The 15,430-nt window shown below is 42.0% G+C and overlaps 4 protein-coding genes across 32 annotated transcripts in view; 3 read left to right on the top strand and 1 right to left on the bottom strand.

Annotated features, from left to right (window-relative positions):
• Positions 1–74: 74 nt before the first annotated feature.
• Positions 75–7,363, top strand: LOC143145905 (uncharacterized). 2 transcript variants are annotated; one of them, XM_076309726.1, is made up of 7 exons: positions 75–4,745; positions 5,342–5,572; positions 5,645–5,786; positions 5,852–5,985; positions 6,059–6,262; positions 6,333–6,618; positions 6,700–7,363. In XM_076309726.1, the coding sequence occupies exons 2-7, from the start codon at positions 5,361–5,363 to the stop codon at positions 7,024–7,026; spliced, it is 1,305 nt and encodes a 434-aa protein (XP_076165841.1). In that variant the 5' UTR covers positions 75–4,745; positions 5,342–5,360; the 3' UTR covers positions 7,027–7,363. The 2 variants fall into 2 exon arrangements, with proteins under 2 accessions (XP_076165841.1, XP_076165842.1); XM_076309727.1 differs by having other exon boundaries at positions 75–221.
• Positions 7,110–8,439, bottom strand: LOC143145908 (trypsin-7). 3 transcript variants are annotated; one of them, XM_076309736.1, is made up of 6 exons: positions 8,282–8,439; positions 8,133–8,215; positions 7,915–8,003; positions 7,588–7,846; positions 7,377–7,529; positions 7,111–7,286 (listed from the first exon to the last, which is right to left on the bottom strand). In XM_076309736.1, exons 1-6 carry the CDS (start codon positions 8,325–8,327, stop codon positions 7,134–7,136), a joined length of 783 nt encoding a protein of 260 aa, XP_076165851.1. In that variant the 5' UTR covers positions 8,328–8,439; the 3' UTR covers positions 7,111–7,133. The 3 variants fall into 3 exon arrangements, with proteins under 3 accessions (XP_076165852.1, XP_076165853.1, XP_076165851.1); XM_076309737.1 differs by lacking the exon at positions 8,282–8,439 and having other exon boundaries at positions 7,110–7,286; positions 7,915–8,028; XM_076309738.1 differs by lacking the exon at positions 8,282–8,439 and having other exon boundaries at positions 7,110–7,286; positions 7,915–8,032; positions 8,133–8,207.
• Positions 8,440–9,197: 758 nt separating this feature from the next.
• Positions 9,198–15,430, top strand: part of Phcl-1 (pH-sensitive chloride channel 1) — a 77,785-nt gene continuing 71,552 nt past the window's right edge. For 18 of the 26 annotated variants that reach the window (XR_012991803.1, XR_012991804.1, XM_076309699.1 and 15 more), the window contains exon 1: positions 9,198–9,632. The gene's annotated coding sequence lies outside the window, so the exon portion shown is untranslated. The remainder of the gene's footprint in view (positions 9,633–15,430) is intronic. The other 8 variants (XM_076309710.1, XM_076309720.1, XM_076309721.1 and 5 more) reach the window with 6 other exon arrangements.
• On the top strand, positions 10,959–15,362 carry LOC143145912 (uncharacterized). Its single transcript, XM_076309743.1, has 3 exons — positions 10,959–10,999; positions 11,971–14,444; positions 14,792–15,362. Exon 2 carries the CDS (start codon positions 13,572–13,574, stop codon positions 13,893–13,895), a length of 324 nt encoding a protein of 107 aa, XP_076165858.1. The 5' UTR covers positions 10,959–10,999; positions 11,971–13,571; the 3' UTR covers positions 13,896–14,444; positions 14,792–15,362.

Genomic DNA, 15,430 nt, shown 5'->3' on the forward strand with positions numbered 1-15,430 from the left:
CCAAACGCACAGATCGACACCTGCGTCCAATCGAGACGCGCTGCGTAGTTGTACGTTAAACGCGATCGCAACGGTACACAAGAGCTTAAAATAGCGACGAGGAAGTATTATAGTTTCGACTTCCTCGAAAAAAAGATTCTTACTCGTCCCGGGTCCTCTAGGGTCCTCGAGTAAATTGTCGTGGCGCTCTTTGCAAGACGGTATCTTTTGTACGTCGATGGGTGAGTCGTTGCAATACGAATTGTAATTAATTTCTTACGATTCCGTCGGAAAGGTACATTGTAGAAAGATCCACCACTCCGCCCGCCACGCCCCCGGTACAATCCACATAATCCGCCCGATCATCGTTCCCCGAGAACTCGGTTGTCCTCGAGTCTTCGCAGAAACGTACGCGTGTTTTGTGTACACAATTCTAAACGGTGAAAAGAACAATTCTTTTTTCTACGTCTTATACATACGCATACGTCGAACCACTAGAGAGGAATTATCGTCAATTCGAAGGAAAATTTACTGTTCCATCGAGGAGCACGCGTGCGGTGGTGTCCTAACGTGTTTCTAGGATGCCTAACGATTTTTTACGTAACGTAATGCACACGTGGAAAAAGTATATTTTCGGTCGTTTCGATAGTAATTCTACTGTGCTTATAGCTGCTACTCCATCGAGTGCCCGTATAGGCTTTCGCGGAGTTCCGTGCCGGTTTCGAGGCGAATGAAAAATTTCATAGTTCGTAATTGTGCGCGATCCTCGAGGGTGACGCACTGTGTTGCGCGGGTGCGCCTTACGAATCTGGACCAGCCCGTGTAACAGACTCATTTCCGTATTTAGGCTTCTTAACGAGTCGTACAGCTTTTGTAAAGAAGAGAAGGGAAAAAATGCTAAATTTTCAACGATAGATTGTTCTATCAAGATAAACGGATATATTTTTTAGTAAATAACACGTTCAACACTACGAATCAAAGGTTTACGCCAAATAATGTATACAATGTATGGTTGCTTATTACGTGGCTACGTAGTTTCGATGACATTGTAGAGAGAATCTCTTTTTAATCCACATTCGAAACGAGCACGCGTGGCCAATGCGAGTCCGTAGATGTAAAAAAGTCTATTTGTATAAAATATTTCTTTCCGTTCTCTCTCTCTCTCTCTCTCTCTCTCTCTCTCTCTCTCTCTCTCTCTCTCTCTCTCTCTCTCTCTCTCTCTCTCTCTCTCCCTTCCACACACATCTTCTGTTTTCTTTTCCTTTTCTCTTACCATTTGTATATTGACTTTTATATTTTTGATCGTTTTCTCACGTTTATCCGTCTTGGGTGGCGTGCCTATATTACCGTTTGGATGTTAGGAGATTTGTACATATATATACAAAACAAAAACAAAAAAACCAGGACGAATCGTTCGATATATTTTGAATATTCTAGTGCTTGGTATGAGAGCGACGTTATGCGCTACGAGCATTCCTTGAGAACAGTTTATTCGCTCGGTCTCTTGTGAAAAAGAACGTATCATCCGTTCCGTTGAGACAATTATTGTTTTCGCAGTGCGTGACGTATCGACGAAAGACAGTACAGTTTCGCGTCGTTTACGAGAAACTCAAGAGAAATTTGACGTTATACACATTTTTCATTCAATTTTCGCTCGAGTCGTTCGCGGTATCGAGATACGTGTATGTACAATTAACGTAAGACACGAGTACCGTTGTACTCGACAAACGAGAAAAGAGGACATTTGCCAAAGCATATATACATACATATATGTATACATACGTATATTCTTGAAACGTTAAGATTTTGAAATTGTAACAGAGGTGTATGGGGCGCGGTACAATTTAAACCAGCTGTAATACTTGCCCTTCATCGAATTCGCTTGTCGATCGTGCCCGGATCATCGTATTGGAAATTTTAGAATTTCTTTTTTTTCTACTCGTTGCCTGGACGGTTACATCGAATTTCAATTTGAGCGGGATCACGTGTGAAAATCCAGGGCTAAAATGTGTAAAGAAAGAAATAGAGAACCTGGATTGGTACCGATTGTAAATTGCGCGCGAGTATCGCTGGATCTAGTTACGGGCAGCGACACTGAGAATTCGAACGTTCAAACTTCTAAGGAATTTCATGTAGACTTAACGAAACATAATTTATAAGTATTGATCACGTGTGCATTATACGCGCGAAATACTGCGAAAGATGAGAAAAAAAGAAAAAAAGAAAATGAGGAAGAAAATGGAAAAAAGAAAGAAGGTCCCGCTTTCGTCAAATTTTCGCAATAAATTTCCTCGCAGTTCTTTTTAGTGAGTCGATCGAAGTGCGTTGTACACGATCGAAAGTATTTATATTACGATGATTAGAGCGTGGAGCAATGTAATATATAAACCTGAAAGAAAGAAACTTGTCGACGAATCGGTGCATCGAATTAATTATGACGATTCGTTCGAGTAGTCAACGTTAGGAGATATTTCTTTTACTTTGTCTTTTGTTTTGCCGAATATTTCTTTGGACGTTCATAAAATTATTGTACCTACAGTATTTAAGCATAAGATACACTTCTTCCTTTTTTTTTTTTTTTGCTATTTGTACCCATTGCACGAACTTCATTCTTTTTTTTTGCCGCTATACAATGTTTAACAGTAAATCGTATCTCGACGCGTAGGCGCATACTTATATAGATTTATATATAAAATATGTATATGGAGGATCAATAGACTGAGAACGAGTAAAAAAGGAGAGAATCGGGAGATGAGATTATTGTTGATCTATTCGTTGCGATTAAATGTTTACTGGTGATATTTGTTTTCGTCGAGTTTTATAATTTGATATATCGTCGATAGTGTGGCATTAGGAAATCAAGAAGTTTGGTGAAACAGTCTTTCTATTGAAACACGATAGACCGGCCTTTTAATGCATTGGTCCAAACGAAGCGTTTAATCTAAGGTGATTCTAGGGAATACTTGTCAGTTATTTGTAATATTTATTTCGATTCGAAAATAATTCCATTCCAGATTTTTCGTTTAAAAGAAAATTACAGAGTAAACGGATTGAATGCGTCTACCGATGTAACGTAAAAGTATCTCCCTCGCGCGAAGAAAAGCAAAAACAAATTTACTTTAATGGTTTCTCGAAGCATTTTCCTTTTTGTACCTTTACGCGTGTTCGATCGATTTTGCGCAACAGTGTACTTGTTCGTCTTTAGATCGAGTTTATTTTACATAGGTATATTTATATTATGGGTTAAACGTTAAGGTGTTTATCGACGATCAATTTTCGAAGACGCAGGACGATCGTTTTTACGATTCGAATTCGACGAATTCCTGTTTTTGCAAAAAAAAATAAAATAAAATAAAATAAAAAAAAAAAAAAAAAAAAAAAAAAAAGAAATAAAAACAAAAAATAGAGATACTTACCAATCGAATGGGTACGCGTGGTTACTACGAAATGACTCGTAAGTTGGTAACAAAATCGAATTGGAACTTTAGAGGTAATACAGTAGTCAATGGTAATGCTTAATAGATATTTAGGTATCCACGCGTGCCTGGCGTCGAGGAAGTGAGAAGATTGTTTTGTACATAATTTTTACATCGTCGGAAATGAAATGTTTATCCGAACCGCAAATTATTGTCCGTGATCGTGTTACTTTTTCCATGAAACGCATGCGAGAGTGACGTTTTCTAGTCCGGTAAGAAAGCTCACCCGAAAAAACAATGAACACACATGAATTTTTGCCACTCCTGCTCCATGAAAAACCAAATCGATTAAGTTTTGGAGATATTGACCGTGTCGGGCGGCTCGAAATACGCGATACAACTTGAGAGGTGTGGTGATTATTCTGGAAAAAGAAAAAACAAACCGAAAGTGTAAGATACTTGCACGGGCTTTGTCGAAACAAAAAGAAAGAGAAAACAATTCTAAAGGCACGCGCTTCCCGCATTTTTAACGCCTGCTTTGTCGTTAAACGAAATTCGTACAAAATGGTTCTACATTTTCGATTACTTCTGTTTTTTTTTTTTTTTCTTTTTTGACAGATATATCATCCGCGAGTTATACCGCGTATTTAAGACCAGCTGAGTAGAATTAACAATGACGAATGGAAGTACTTTGCGGTAGAAGTAGGTTGCGAAGTTGTTTAAAATTAATTCCATGTATTTTGCGCGTGATGCGAAACTCGCGATTAGTATTTACGTTTTTGTAGTTCTGCTGTACGAATGTTGCCGAGCAAAAAATAGAGATAATTTTTTACACATGGTAACTCATTTGACTGGTATGACACGTCAACTGAGAACTATATATAGAGATACATGCCGCTGTAACATAGACTCTTTATAATTAATTGCTCAGTACTAGGTATAATTGGATACATCACGATCATTAATATAGACCGTAAGACTAATGTTACTATTATTTACATGGTAATGTTATTAAGAAATAACACAATATATATTTTACTTCTACTGGCTGGAATAGTTTATTTGTAAAATAATTATTAATTATCTGCGTGATCGTATATCGTAAAAAACTTATCGGAAAACGTTGCTCGTCGAACCGCATACATGAACAACAGTTAAATTATGATGATCTCACGGCGATAACAACGAGCTTGTGGTTTTTTATTATTTCCGTTCTGGTATGTGTGCCATTTTTCTCAAAAATTCCCCGTTTATCTTTGCCTAAAGATATAAAATGGCTGGAGAAATAAACAGAGAGCATAGTCTCGTTGAGGTGACTTGGGAGATCGTTGTTTAAATTTAAAGTACCGAGTAAGTGGACAATACAATATGAAAGATATTCAAGAAAGTTAGTTCGTGTTCTTGGTTCTGTATAAAATTAACGTTTAAACGTTGGTTAACGAAGATGCGTACGGGCGGTTTCTCGATTTTTCGTTTTTTAAAGTAATTACGATTTGTGAAAATCCATGTATCGCACGTAGGTTACGATCGAAATGTACAAAAAATTCGTTCGGATAGAAAACTTTGTAATTTACATCGAGAGTAGTGGGACATATTTTTCCGTGCAAATTCGTATTATTATATAAGCCACTCTGACAGGCTTGCTCGTGTAAATATATGTATACATATATACATATATATCTTGAAATATGCTCAATATTCTGTCACAATCGAGCAACACCTTTATGTGTTTGTCGTTTTATGAATAAATCCATAAACACTTTACGAAGTTCGGTTTTATTTTCATAGAACGACGTCGTTACATGATGCTTCGCGCGAGTTCTTCGTTTTACAATTATATGCGACTAATTGTACGATAAGATAATTAAACATTAGGCGATCTGAAAAGTCATTATCTTTTGTGGAAATATCCTGTTGGGGGATTGTAACCGACGCTTGGCTCATAGGTTACGCGCGAACATACAGATGGCTGATCGAACAACGAAAAGAAGGGTGTGCGTGATCGGAGCTGGCGCTGCAGGCTTGTGCGCAGCGAGGCACTTGGCGGAAAATTTGAACTTCGAAGTGAACTTGTACGAGCAAACGAACGATATCGGCGGCATATGGTTGTATAAAGAGGGAACTGGACTCGACGAAAACGGTTTACCGATTCACACGAGCATGTATCGGAATCTGAGGTTTGATTTCACGCACTAATCGCGATATTATAATTGTACAATGACAAACCGCACGTTGTATTTTCGTCGCAGAACCAATTTACCGGCGAAGATCATGAATTTCCCCGATTATCCGGAAATGGACGTCGTAGAACCTTGTTGCGTGTCCCACGAAGAAGTACGAAATTATTTGGAAAATTATGCGGAGCATTTCGATTTGCGGAAGCATATACAGGTAAACGATACACATATATCGTTATATATCGTGATATTTCTCTCTTATCGAGTGTAATATTGCAGTTTAACACGAGGGTGAAAGCAGTTCGGTTGGAGACCTCGTCCGAAAACGAAGAGAAATGGATCGTTAGGATACAGAATATGAAAACGAAGGGAGAGCAGGAGCTCGCTTACAACGCTCTAATGGTTTGCAACGGGTGCGTGAACGAATAACGCTACAACAATGTATGCCGTGATATTCAATTTTGTTTCTTTGTTTGTACAATTTAGGCATTACTTCGATCCTTACCTACCGACGATAGCTGGCATCGAGACTTACCCGGGAACGATAATGCACAGTCGTTCGTACAGAAAACCGGAACAATTTTCCGGAAAGACTGTCTTCATTTTAGGAGCATCCTCCTCCGGAATCGACATTGGAATCGATTTGGCCGATCACGTACCGCGGGTCTATTTGAGTCACAACAACGAAAGGTAAACATTTGCGGGCTTAAAATGAAAATTGTGTAAAAAGAATGAATGTTGAATTTTGAATCGTTCGTAGATTGGGCGGCATTTTACCAAGGAACGTGATCCAGGTGATGGGTGTGGAAAGGATCGACGGGAATGAAATTCTTTTAAAGGATCGAACCTCCGTCACCGCGGATGCGTTCATATTTTGCACCGGGTATCGATACAGCTTTCCGTTTCTGGACGAAAACTGCGGCATACACGTGGATAACAATTACGTGACTCCCTTATACAAACATTTGATCAACATCGATCATCCCACTATGTGTATCGTAGGAGTGCCCACCATTGTTCTGCCGTTTCCAATGTTCGATTGTCAAGTAATGCTTATCATTTTTATTTCTTCGATCGTGTAGAACTGTCCGCGGACGATTTTTCAAAATCGTACATAAATATTTCAGGTGCGTTATTTCGTTGCTCTGCTGGAGAAGAGGACAACCTTGCCCCCAAGAGCGGTCATGTTGGAAGACTCGAAGTTGAAAACGGTCAAGATAAGACACGCGCACAGGTTGATGGACAAACAATGGGAATACAATGATTCGTTGGCAGATGCCGGGGGTTTCGATCGTTTGCCGAAGTTGTACAGACTCGGCTACGAGGCGTGGTCGAGCCAGAGGAAAATAAATTTTGTTAGCTACAAGAGGGCGAAATTCTTGTACGACAAAGTCGCGGAAACCGTCGAATTGGTCGTACCGAATTTTGTCACGATTAATAACACGGATCGATAATTTCGCAAGAACAATGTTTTCAATCGTGTCGATGATGTTCAACGATCGAGAACTCCTGGACCGAGCTCGACCGGGAGAGATCGTTGGTTTAATAAAAGAAACGGGAATTATGGTTCGGAGCTGATTTTATTCTCAATCCAGGTTACCAGGCTTACAACATCGGTGTAGACACCAGGTGAGCGAGGTTCACCGCAATCGGAGCCCCACGAGGTTATACCGATCACGGTGAAATTGTTAACTAACGGCCCGCCCGAGTCGCCCTGTCAACGTAAACAACACAGTCGATAAAAAGAAAAAAAGAAAAATATTTTAAATATATTCTACCAAAATTGTACAAGTGTGAATTTTACTTTGCAGGCGTCCTTCCCTCCTTCCTGGAATCCATAACAAACTTGATGCTTCGTAACGTTGTACCTGTCTTCGTAATCTCTCGTGCACTCCTCTCTACTTACTTTCGGAACGATAACGTATTGAAGATACTCGGACAGTATTGGATCGAAGTCCTGAAAAGTTTACCAATGATTCAACCAGCCTCGAAGTCTCGACGAAACGATCTCTTACGATGAAGTAGCCCCAACCGGCGACCAGACCCCAACTGGTATCGATGAGGCTAGAGTTCTCAGGTAACTTGACGGGTTGCGTAACGTTGTCGAAACGAAACGGTGGATCTACCTTGATAACCGCCACATCGTAATCATTGTCCTCGTCGTTGTACTTCTCATGGTAGGAGAGCAACGTCACGTTGTGAACGATCCCGCCAGAATCGTGTCTATCGGAGCCGCTGCGTACGCTTATCGAGTCCCAGGGATTATCGACGAAACTGTAAACATCCAATTGAACATTAAGATACGATCAACGGGCGAAAACCATTAGAATATCGTTACTCACGGAACGACACAGTGAGCAGCGGTTAATCCCCATTTCTCGGCGATGATAGCGGCACCGCACGCATGATCGCCGTTTACCATGTACGATAGCTATTACGGATAATTGTTCCGTTACCTGGCTGTCGAGTTTCTATCGTTATCGCCTCATGATTTACGGGTGCTGGTTAAAAATTACAGATCTCGCGGGGAATTGGACTCGCTTAATTAGAATATACTTGCCATGTACGGGACATCCGCAATGCTGATAGGTGCCCCATCGACGATTCTGTCCACCGAGGGGAGTTCCAAGCCGCTCGTTCTCACTGAGAATGTTCGAAATGTTGGTAAGATGATGTTTTTCGAACGTTTTTATTCGTATCGGTACTCACATCCTAGAAAGAAAAAAATGATCCCGCGGTAGGAAAACGCGACCATACTGTTGGACCGGACTGTTCTTTTAAGCGAAAGCTTTCGTTTTTCCCGACCGAAAGTGAAGTTTGCGCGGCGATTGCGCAATTTATGTTTCCGAGTTATCGAAAAAACATAAATAGTAGCGGTTCTAACGTAATTATCCAAGTATTTCGTGCAAACTGCACGATTACCGTTTCGCGTACCTATGATGTCGTTATCGCGAGATTACGTGCAATGTAAACGCGCTACTTGTTTCGTAAAATAGCGGGTAAGAACGGGGTAGACGTGACAATTATCTTTATAATCTTATCGGTGTAATTTTCACGCCAAGAAAATATTTGTTATTCCGAAAATTCTACGTCGTCGTTCTCTCGCGGAGGAATTTCAAGGTCCTTGGGACGTATCTTCTTTCTAAACGGGGGCAATAGATCGAATCCTACGGAAATCCTACGGGAAAATAATTTCTAGATTCGACATTTTTTTAGTAGAAATAATCCAATTAGTTTTTAGACAATTCTTTTTACGTTCTACAATAATTTTTGTACATCGTGATACTTATCCCGTACGGTGATCGTAACACGTTTGCTTCGATATTATTGCGTGGTACTCGGCTCGAGTCGATAATTTTTCTTTGTTCTGTAATACCCATCCAGGATGGTAATCACATTTTCTCATACTGTAATACCCATCCAGGATGGTAATTACATTTTCTCTTGCTGTAATACCCATCCAGAAGGGTGATTACGATTTTCTCTTACCGTAATACCTATCCTCGTTATAATAGTTTCGCGTCGTGTAGTACCCAATTTCGACGGTGATTGTATTTTTCTTTCTTTCGTTTTTAGTTTTTCTTTTACAACGCGAGATAGATCGTATAACGAACTCGGCGGGCAAAGAAGCGCGTCTCGAGGTGATCTTTAAAAATGATAAATCGAGCCAATAGCTTTGCGAAACAATAGTTGGTAGAACGGTGAGGTCGGTGGGTCGGTGATTCGGTGGTCTGGTGAGCCGGTCGGTCGAGAGATGGCAGCACGGTAGTGCCGCGCCGAAACAACCCTCAGTCTGAAACTCGGCGCGCACGGGCACGGATACGCGTTTCGTTTACCGTGCCTGTACACACGATTACGTGCCTCGTATACGTCCGTATTGTACGCCCGTCGTCTTCGTCGTGTGTTTCGTACTCGCGGGGAAACTGTCGTGTCCATCTAACAGTGCGATTCTCCGCCGTTCTTTCTTCGAGGGACGGAAAGCTCGGACGAATTCGAGTAGCAGCGAACGAAACCAGCGACCAACGATTACGGACGCGCTACCAAAGAGCATCGTCTCTCGGTGAGTCTTTTTTGATTCAATGCCAGATAGGCGTTCAGTAAAGTGACATAAAGCGAATTTTCGACGAATCTGTCCACTGGTAGGAAACGAACGCGATTCTATCTTTACCGATGCTCGACGACGTCCGCGAAGCTTCGATATCGCGAGAAACAGATCGACCTAGACGCGACCACCATAGCTTTCGCGACGTTTCGATCGCGCGTTTTTCCCCGCCCCCCCCCCCCCTCCGCCCCCCGAACATCGGAATATAGGGCATTCGTTCGACAATGTTTGGACGCAGGTGTTCCGGGAATAGAAGTCCCGGACACGTTCGATCGTGTTGTTCTCTTTGGGACGACATTACTCGAATGTTTTCGTTTTCGCGAACTCTATTTGGCCGAGATTGAAATGTGTTACAGAGCGAGGGTCGATCGAACGCGAAAGCGATTCCGCGAATCGGTCGAAACGAAAATAGTCGTTTCTCTTTCTTCTTGCCCTTTTTCTTAATTAATGCCATTGGCCTTGTAGCCCGGGAAATCGATTTCTCGGAGAAGAAATCTTTCGATCGAACGTTGCTGCCTTCTCGCAGCGTAGGGCGGCCATATTGAATCGATATTTATCGAAGCGCTGATCGAACTTGGCACAGCCATTCGGAATGTCTCGATTATCGTTCTCGTGGAATTGCCGCAGGTTCGCGAATCGATTATTCTTTCGAAATTTGCTCATTTAATTGTCAGTCGAGCGGTTAGACTGTATTCCGAAAGATATTCAGTGGCCAAAACACTAAAAAAATGGGTTTTTTCCCCTATCGGGGAAGTTTCGTTCGTAGGCTTGATCTTAAGAATTGCCGACGTTTGTTTTTTTCATAGGGAATCGATGTAAACGATTTCGATCGATGTCCAACCCAACCGACAATCGGTCGTACTTTCCGCGAAGATGATAATCTATAAAATCGCGAAATATTAATACGAAAGAATTCCTTTCGACGTTGTTCACGATAAAGGGAATTCCACGCGTTCTTTGTGCGCATGCGAAGTTTTCTACGAACGTAGGAAGCTCGAATCAGCATAAAATCGGGAAAAGGTAATGTTCGTTTCGTTTTCACTTTGTTTCTTGTTCCGTATCGATCGACTTTTGTACGTTGGCCCGTTAACGGTGGAGAGGTTAGGGTTTCGATGTATATTATACGTATACGTATGTATTATATGTATACGTATATTAAAATACGGTTCGAATCTTCCAGGGGGAAACGACTGTACAGAACGATAGAGACCATTTTGTATAAATATTTTTAATGCAATCTAGAGTCTTCTACGAACGATCGTCCATCGGACTAACGTGGTCCCGGGGCGGTCGTGGCGGTCGTGGCGGAGCAAACACGGCCCAAGGTGATTCGTCCGGCAAAGATTGCGATTACTCGGTATCGTGATACGTATCGGGAGCATCCTCCAAAGGAAATTAATTCAAAGCGACCGACGATCCTCTTTCTACGATCGTTGTGTTCTCTCTGGCATCGAATCGTAAACAACACGATATCGATTCGTCGTTCGAAATATTACTATTACTATTACTATTACTATTGCTCGACAGTTGTCCATTGTCCATATACATAGTATATCTCGCAAGATATAGATTACTTGGGTCACGGGAGTTTTGTGCTCTAGATCTCTAGAAACAGGTGTTTCTTTCGGAATTATTTACTTTGGAGGGGACTCTTTTCGTCTTTTGAAATGTTTTACACAAATGTTGTCGTTAAGAATATTTTTTTTATCGTTATCCAATCGGTGGTTCGATTCTGCTGCTAAACTATACTTACGAATGATAATTAAATTAAGAAAAAAGAACAACGATAGTCGATAATTTTGACACTTGTATTACTATTGGAAAAAGCAAGTAGAAGAAACAACACGTAAGAGAAAGTTAGGGAAGTTGAAACTGTCCGAATGTAGCTTACATAGAATTGCTAGATATCAACGAAACAAAGTAAGATTTGCTCCGTACGTGACAAGAGAAAATCTTCTTTTTGATACATGTACAAATAGAAATGAACATTTCCTATCTCGTTCCAATATTCTCTCAGAATTCGACAAAAATTGCAACTACTTCGCAATCATTCTTTTCGTTCAATTAAGGTAAAAACTTGACTTGGTTTACCAAATAGCGAAGAGTATAGTTGGATTCGTTCGATGTTGTTTCTTTACTGGTATACAAAAATATTGAAACTTATGTTCCATACGGTTTCGAGATTATTTAAAAATTTTGTCCCCGTATCGTAGCTCGAGCCGTCGATCCAATTACAATCGCCGATAAATTCATTTTCCGAAACGTCGAGTTCTTTGCTCGCATAATTAATTTGCAGGGCGAACGTTGTTACATCGGTGCGAGTATTCGATGCAGCGAACTCTATCGCTGTTACCGTCTATTGTTGACGTCCAGTCACGTGCCCCGTGGTTCGCAATAAAATTCAATGCTAAACTCGATAAAGTATAATACAAATAGAGGCCAGCCCGACATGTATATCGAAGGACCACGAGGGGTTAACAGTGAATGATATTTCGAGGAAAGTAGCTCGATCGGGGGTCGGCACGCGTGCCGTTAACCAAGAGGTCAAAAGTTCACGCGCTTTCCTAGTGACCACCGTTTGCCCCTGCTGCCCGCTGTTTCTTCAATTCAACTGGAAAAAAGGTAGCGTTTCAGCAACCGCAAAAAATCGAAAAAGAAAAAGCGAGAGAGAGAGAGAGAGAGAGCATAGAAGCATAGAAGCATAGAAGCATAGAAGCATAGAAGTTGCTACCACACGAGTTTACGAGATTTTCTTTCCATTGAACGCGTCGCGGTTGAACGCCACGGGACACCAATCAGCTATACGAATATTCGATCGTTTCAGAATGCTTTTCTCTTCGGAATTACGCCGAGACGAGAATCTTATCGAACAAGCTAGTATTCTACTTTGGAAGAGTTACTTCCGAGAGGAACTCTTTTCGAATTTAAAGATTCGAAAGCGACGAAAATGATATCAAGGCGTACCAGGTCTTCTAGCCGATATTACTATCTTTATGTTATTAGTTTCGCTTAAAAAATTATATCTAGGCACAAGATACATAGGAACTCTTAGCGAAGTAGAGATTAGTCGCACCAAAACGAAAATCTATACAGGGTGTCTCACCTTGTATTATCATCTTGATTCAAGTCACTATTTTCTCTCGAGTATTATTATACCATCGAGGCACAAAATATAATACGTGCATCACTTCTGAGAAACTCTTATAGAAACAGAGATTCACAACGAGCGTCAACTCGCTGAATATCGTCTCGATTCGTTGTCTTTAGCGAACAAGTTTTCGTGCGAAAATTGAACGGTTTCGATGTTATTGGTTTTTCTTTAGCCGGAGACGCGAACGAGCCGAGTCGAAGGTAAACTTTGTAACATATTCTTTGTTCTCAACGCATCGGTCACCGTACCTCGACAATCTCCGTAAGAAAGTGTTAATCGTCTTAATCGTTCCACGATGCAAACAATTGATACACGTACCTTCGGCTGGACACGCGATTGTCGGATTTTCCGTGTCAAATTCCGAAACGTCTCGATAGTTGACACCTGTCTATCCCGACATTAAAAATTCCAGCACTCGACCTATTTTCGATTCAGTGGTTGACCTCTCGCGCTGTCAGAGGAAAGGTGTACGACCGCTGGGGCCTCTCGTTTTTCATCCTTTTTTTCTTTCTCCTCTTTTTCCCCGCAAGTGTCAACTACCGGTACTTTTACCTTATTGCACTTGTATCTAGTACCGAATTATCCTTGCCTGGCTGGAAATAGCTGGGGCTGGGTCATTGCCTTTACGCTCGGTGTCCCTTTTCCGCTGGGCAAGCAAGCAGGAGACACGTATACGATTAAATTGAGCATCTCCAGCCCGGGTCCGAGTGAAATTAATTTACGAGACACCGTATACACTCTCGGGGATGCGGCGGGAGCTCTCGCAACGAGAAAATCCTTCTCTCTCTCTTTTCTTTATAATGCAGTATAAATGTCAAGCTCTTGTATGTATCGGCTTTATAAATATCGGGTCAGTCGGTTCTATAAATATCGAGTCTTCTATAAATATCGATCGGAAGAGAGTACGTACGTCTATAAATTATTGCGCCCGACGATGGATAGGGTTACTGAAATTTGTAGAACGGAACGAATGGTGTCGCGGGGTGCGCAAAGAGGGTGGTTACTCGCTACCACTGGTGAACTTGCTCGAAGAAGAATTAGTATCGGGACGAGGATACGGAACAGGATGAATTCTTAGCAAGTCGTCGTTGCAGCGCGAGTAAAATAATTTTTTCTAATTTCCATCAAGCGCGCGTTTCACTTCTTTAGACTTCCCGTCAGGTTTACCATGGCCATTTAAATCTCATGTTAAATCCCCCCCCCCCCTACCCCGAAATTTTTGCCCCCTACCCGATGATTCGAGAGTACTTTCAGTTGGCAATCTTCTCACTCGATTCGCAAACAGCGTACTCGGCAGAATTATCCTAGTCCTACAATGGTAGAATTATTCCAACTCGATCCTTTCGATTATAACGAACATTATAATTGTTCGTAGATTCGCTGGACATACTTTCGATTCACGATCTTCTCACTCGAGTAGAATTATTTCGACTTGGTTCCCCTAGTTACAGTGGAAACTAGTAAACCAACTTGGTAGGTGCGGCAGCGTTGGTACCGACTAAACGTACGACGAGGTACAGCACGTCCCATCGGAGCCACTCGTCCACAAAACTATCCGTCTCTACCGAAACGGATGCAGCTGGCGCAGAAGCGTACTTCCAACCACGAAAGTTGAGAAGGTATATTCGTCGATATCCAGGGGGTTGGTAGAGGGGAGGTAGAGGGGAGGTAGATGGGAGGTTGACGGTCCGCGTCCTTTGCGACCAAGAAGGCCGAAGGATACGTTCAAGGTAAACGGATCGTTTCCTCGCGGGGTAATCGCGATTGACCTCGATCGGATTGTCCTCGTTTGCCAGGTTCGATCGTTAGTTCCACGTTGGCCAACCGGACGTTCTAAAAATAATTTATCGACTGGTCCTTGCTAGTACGCGGCTCTGTTTCCGTTCGTCTCCTTTCTCTCGTTCGTCGAACTTTGAGCGATCGATCCTTGGACCAATCGAGAGCTTGCAACGAAATATTATAATAGGTAATCGAGCGCGAAGACAAGCATGCCCGGAACGATCGAACCAAGTAAAAGATAATGTATCTTCAATCGGTCGAGCTGCATCACTGCCAGCAAGATGTATCAAGTTGCAGTAACCGGATCGAGGATTGGCCTAAAGTATCTTTCTCTTTGCGCAACATTGTGGAAGATTGACGCAAGATAGGAACGAGAATATTGTGTACTGTGGCCGGCAATGGCCTTCAGAATGGACATGTATTCGTCGGACGTAAACACCGAATCTTTTCTCCACGATTGTCAAAGATGACCGAAAGCGGTCGCCAATAGCGGTCAAGAGTCATCGAATTCGCGACTCGCGGATCGCACCAGGCCGTGCGTCTCAATGCGGCCAAGTGCATTGCTCGCTGTCGCACTCGGACCATCGTCCTTTCCGTACAACTGGTGCAGATTGGATCGCGGCCAGCGAAAACGTAACTACTCGAAGGTAGCTGCTTCTCGGATCGGAAATCGAGGAAATATGTAACCGCGAGCCTCGGGAATTCCAATATCGTTCGTCTACGAAAAACGTTTTTTCTTTTCCGTTTCCTTTTCCTTTTCCTTTTTCTTTTCCTTTTTCTTTTCCCTTCTTTTCTCTTTTGTCCGAAAAAGCATTTTAACCACGTT

Source organism: Ptiloglossa arizonensis, chromosome 4 (assembly GCF_051014685.1).
Source record: "Ptiloglossa arizonensis isolate GNS036 chromosome 4, iyPtiAriz1_principal, whole genome shotgun sequence".
Lineage (NCBI taxonomy): Eukaryota > Metazoa > Arthropoda > Insecta > Hymenoptera > Colletidae > Ptiloglossa > Ptiloglossa arizonensis.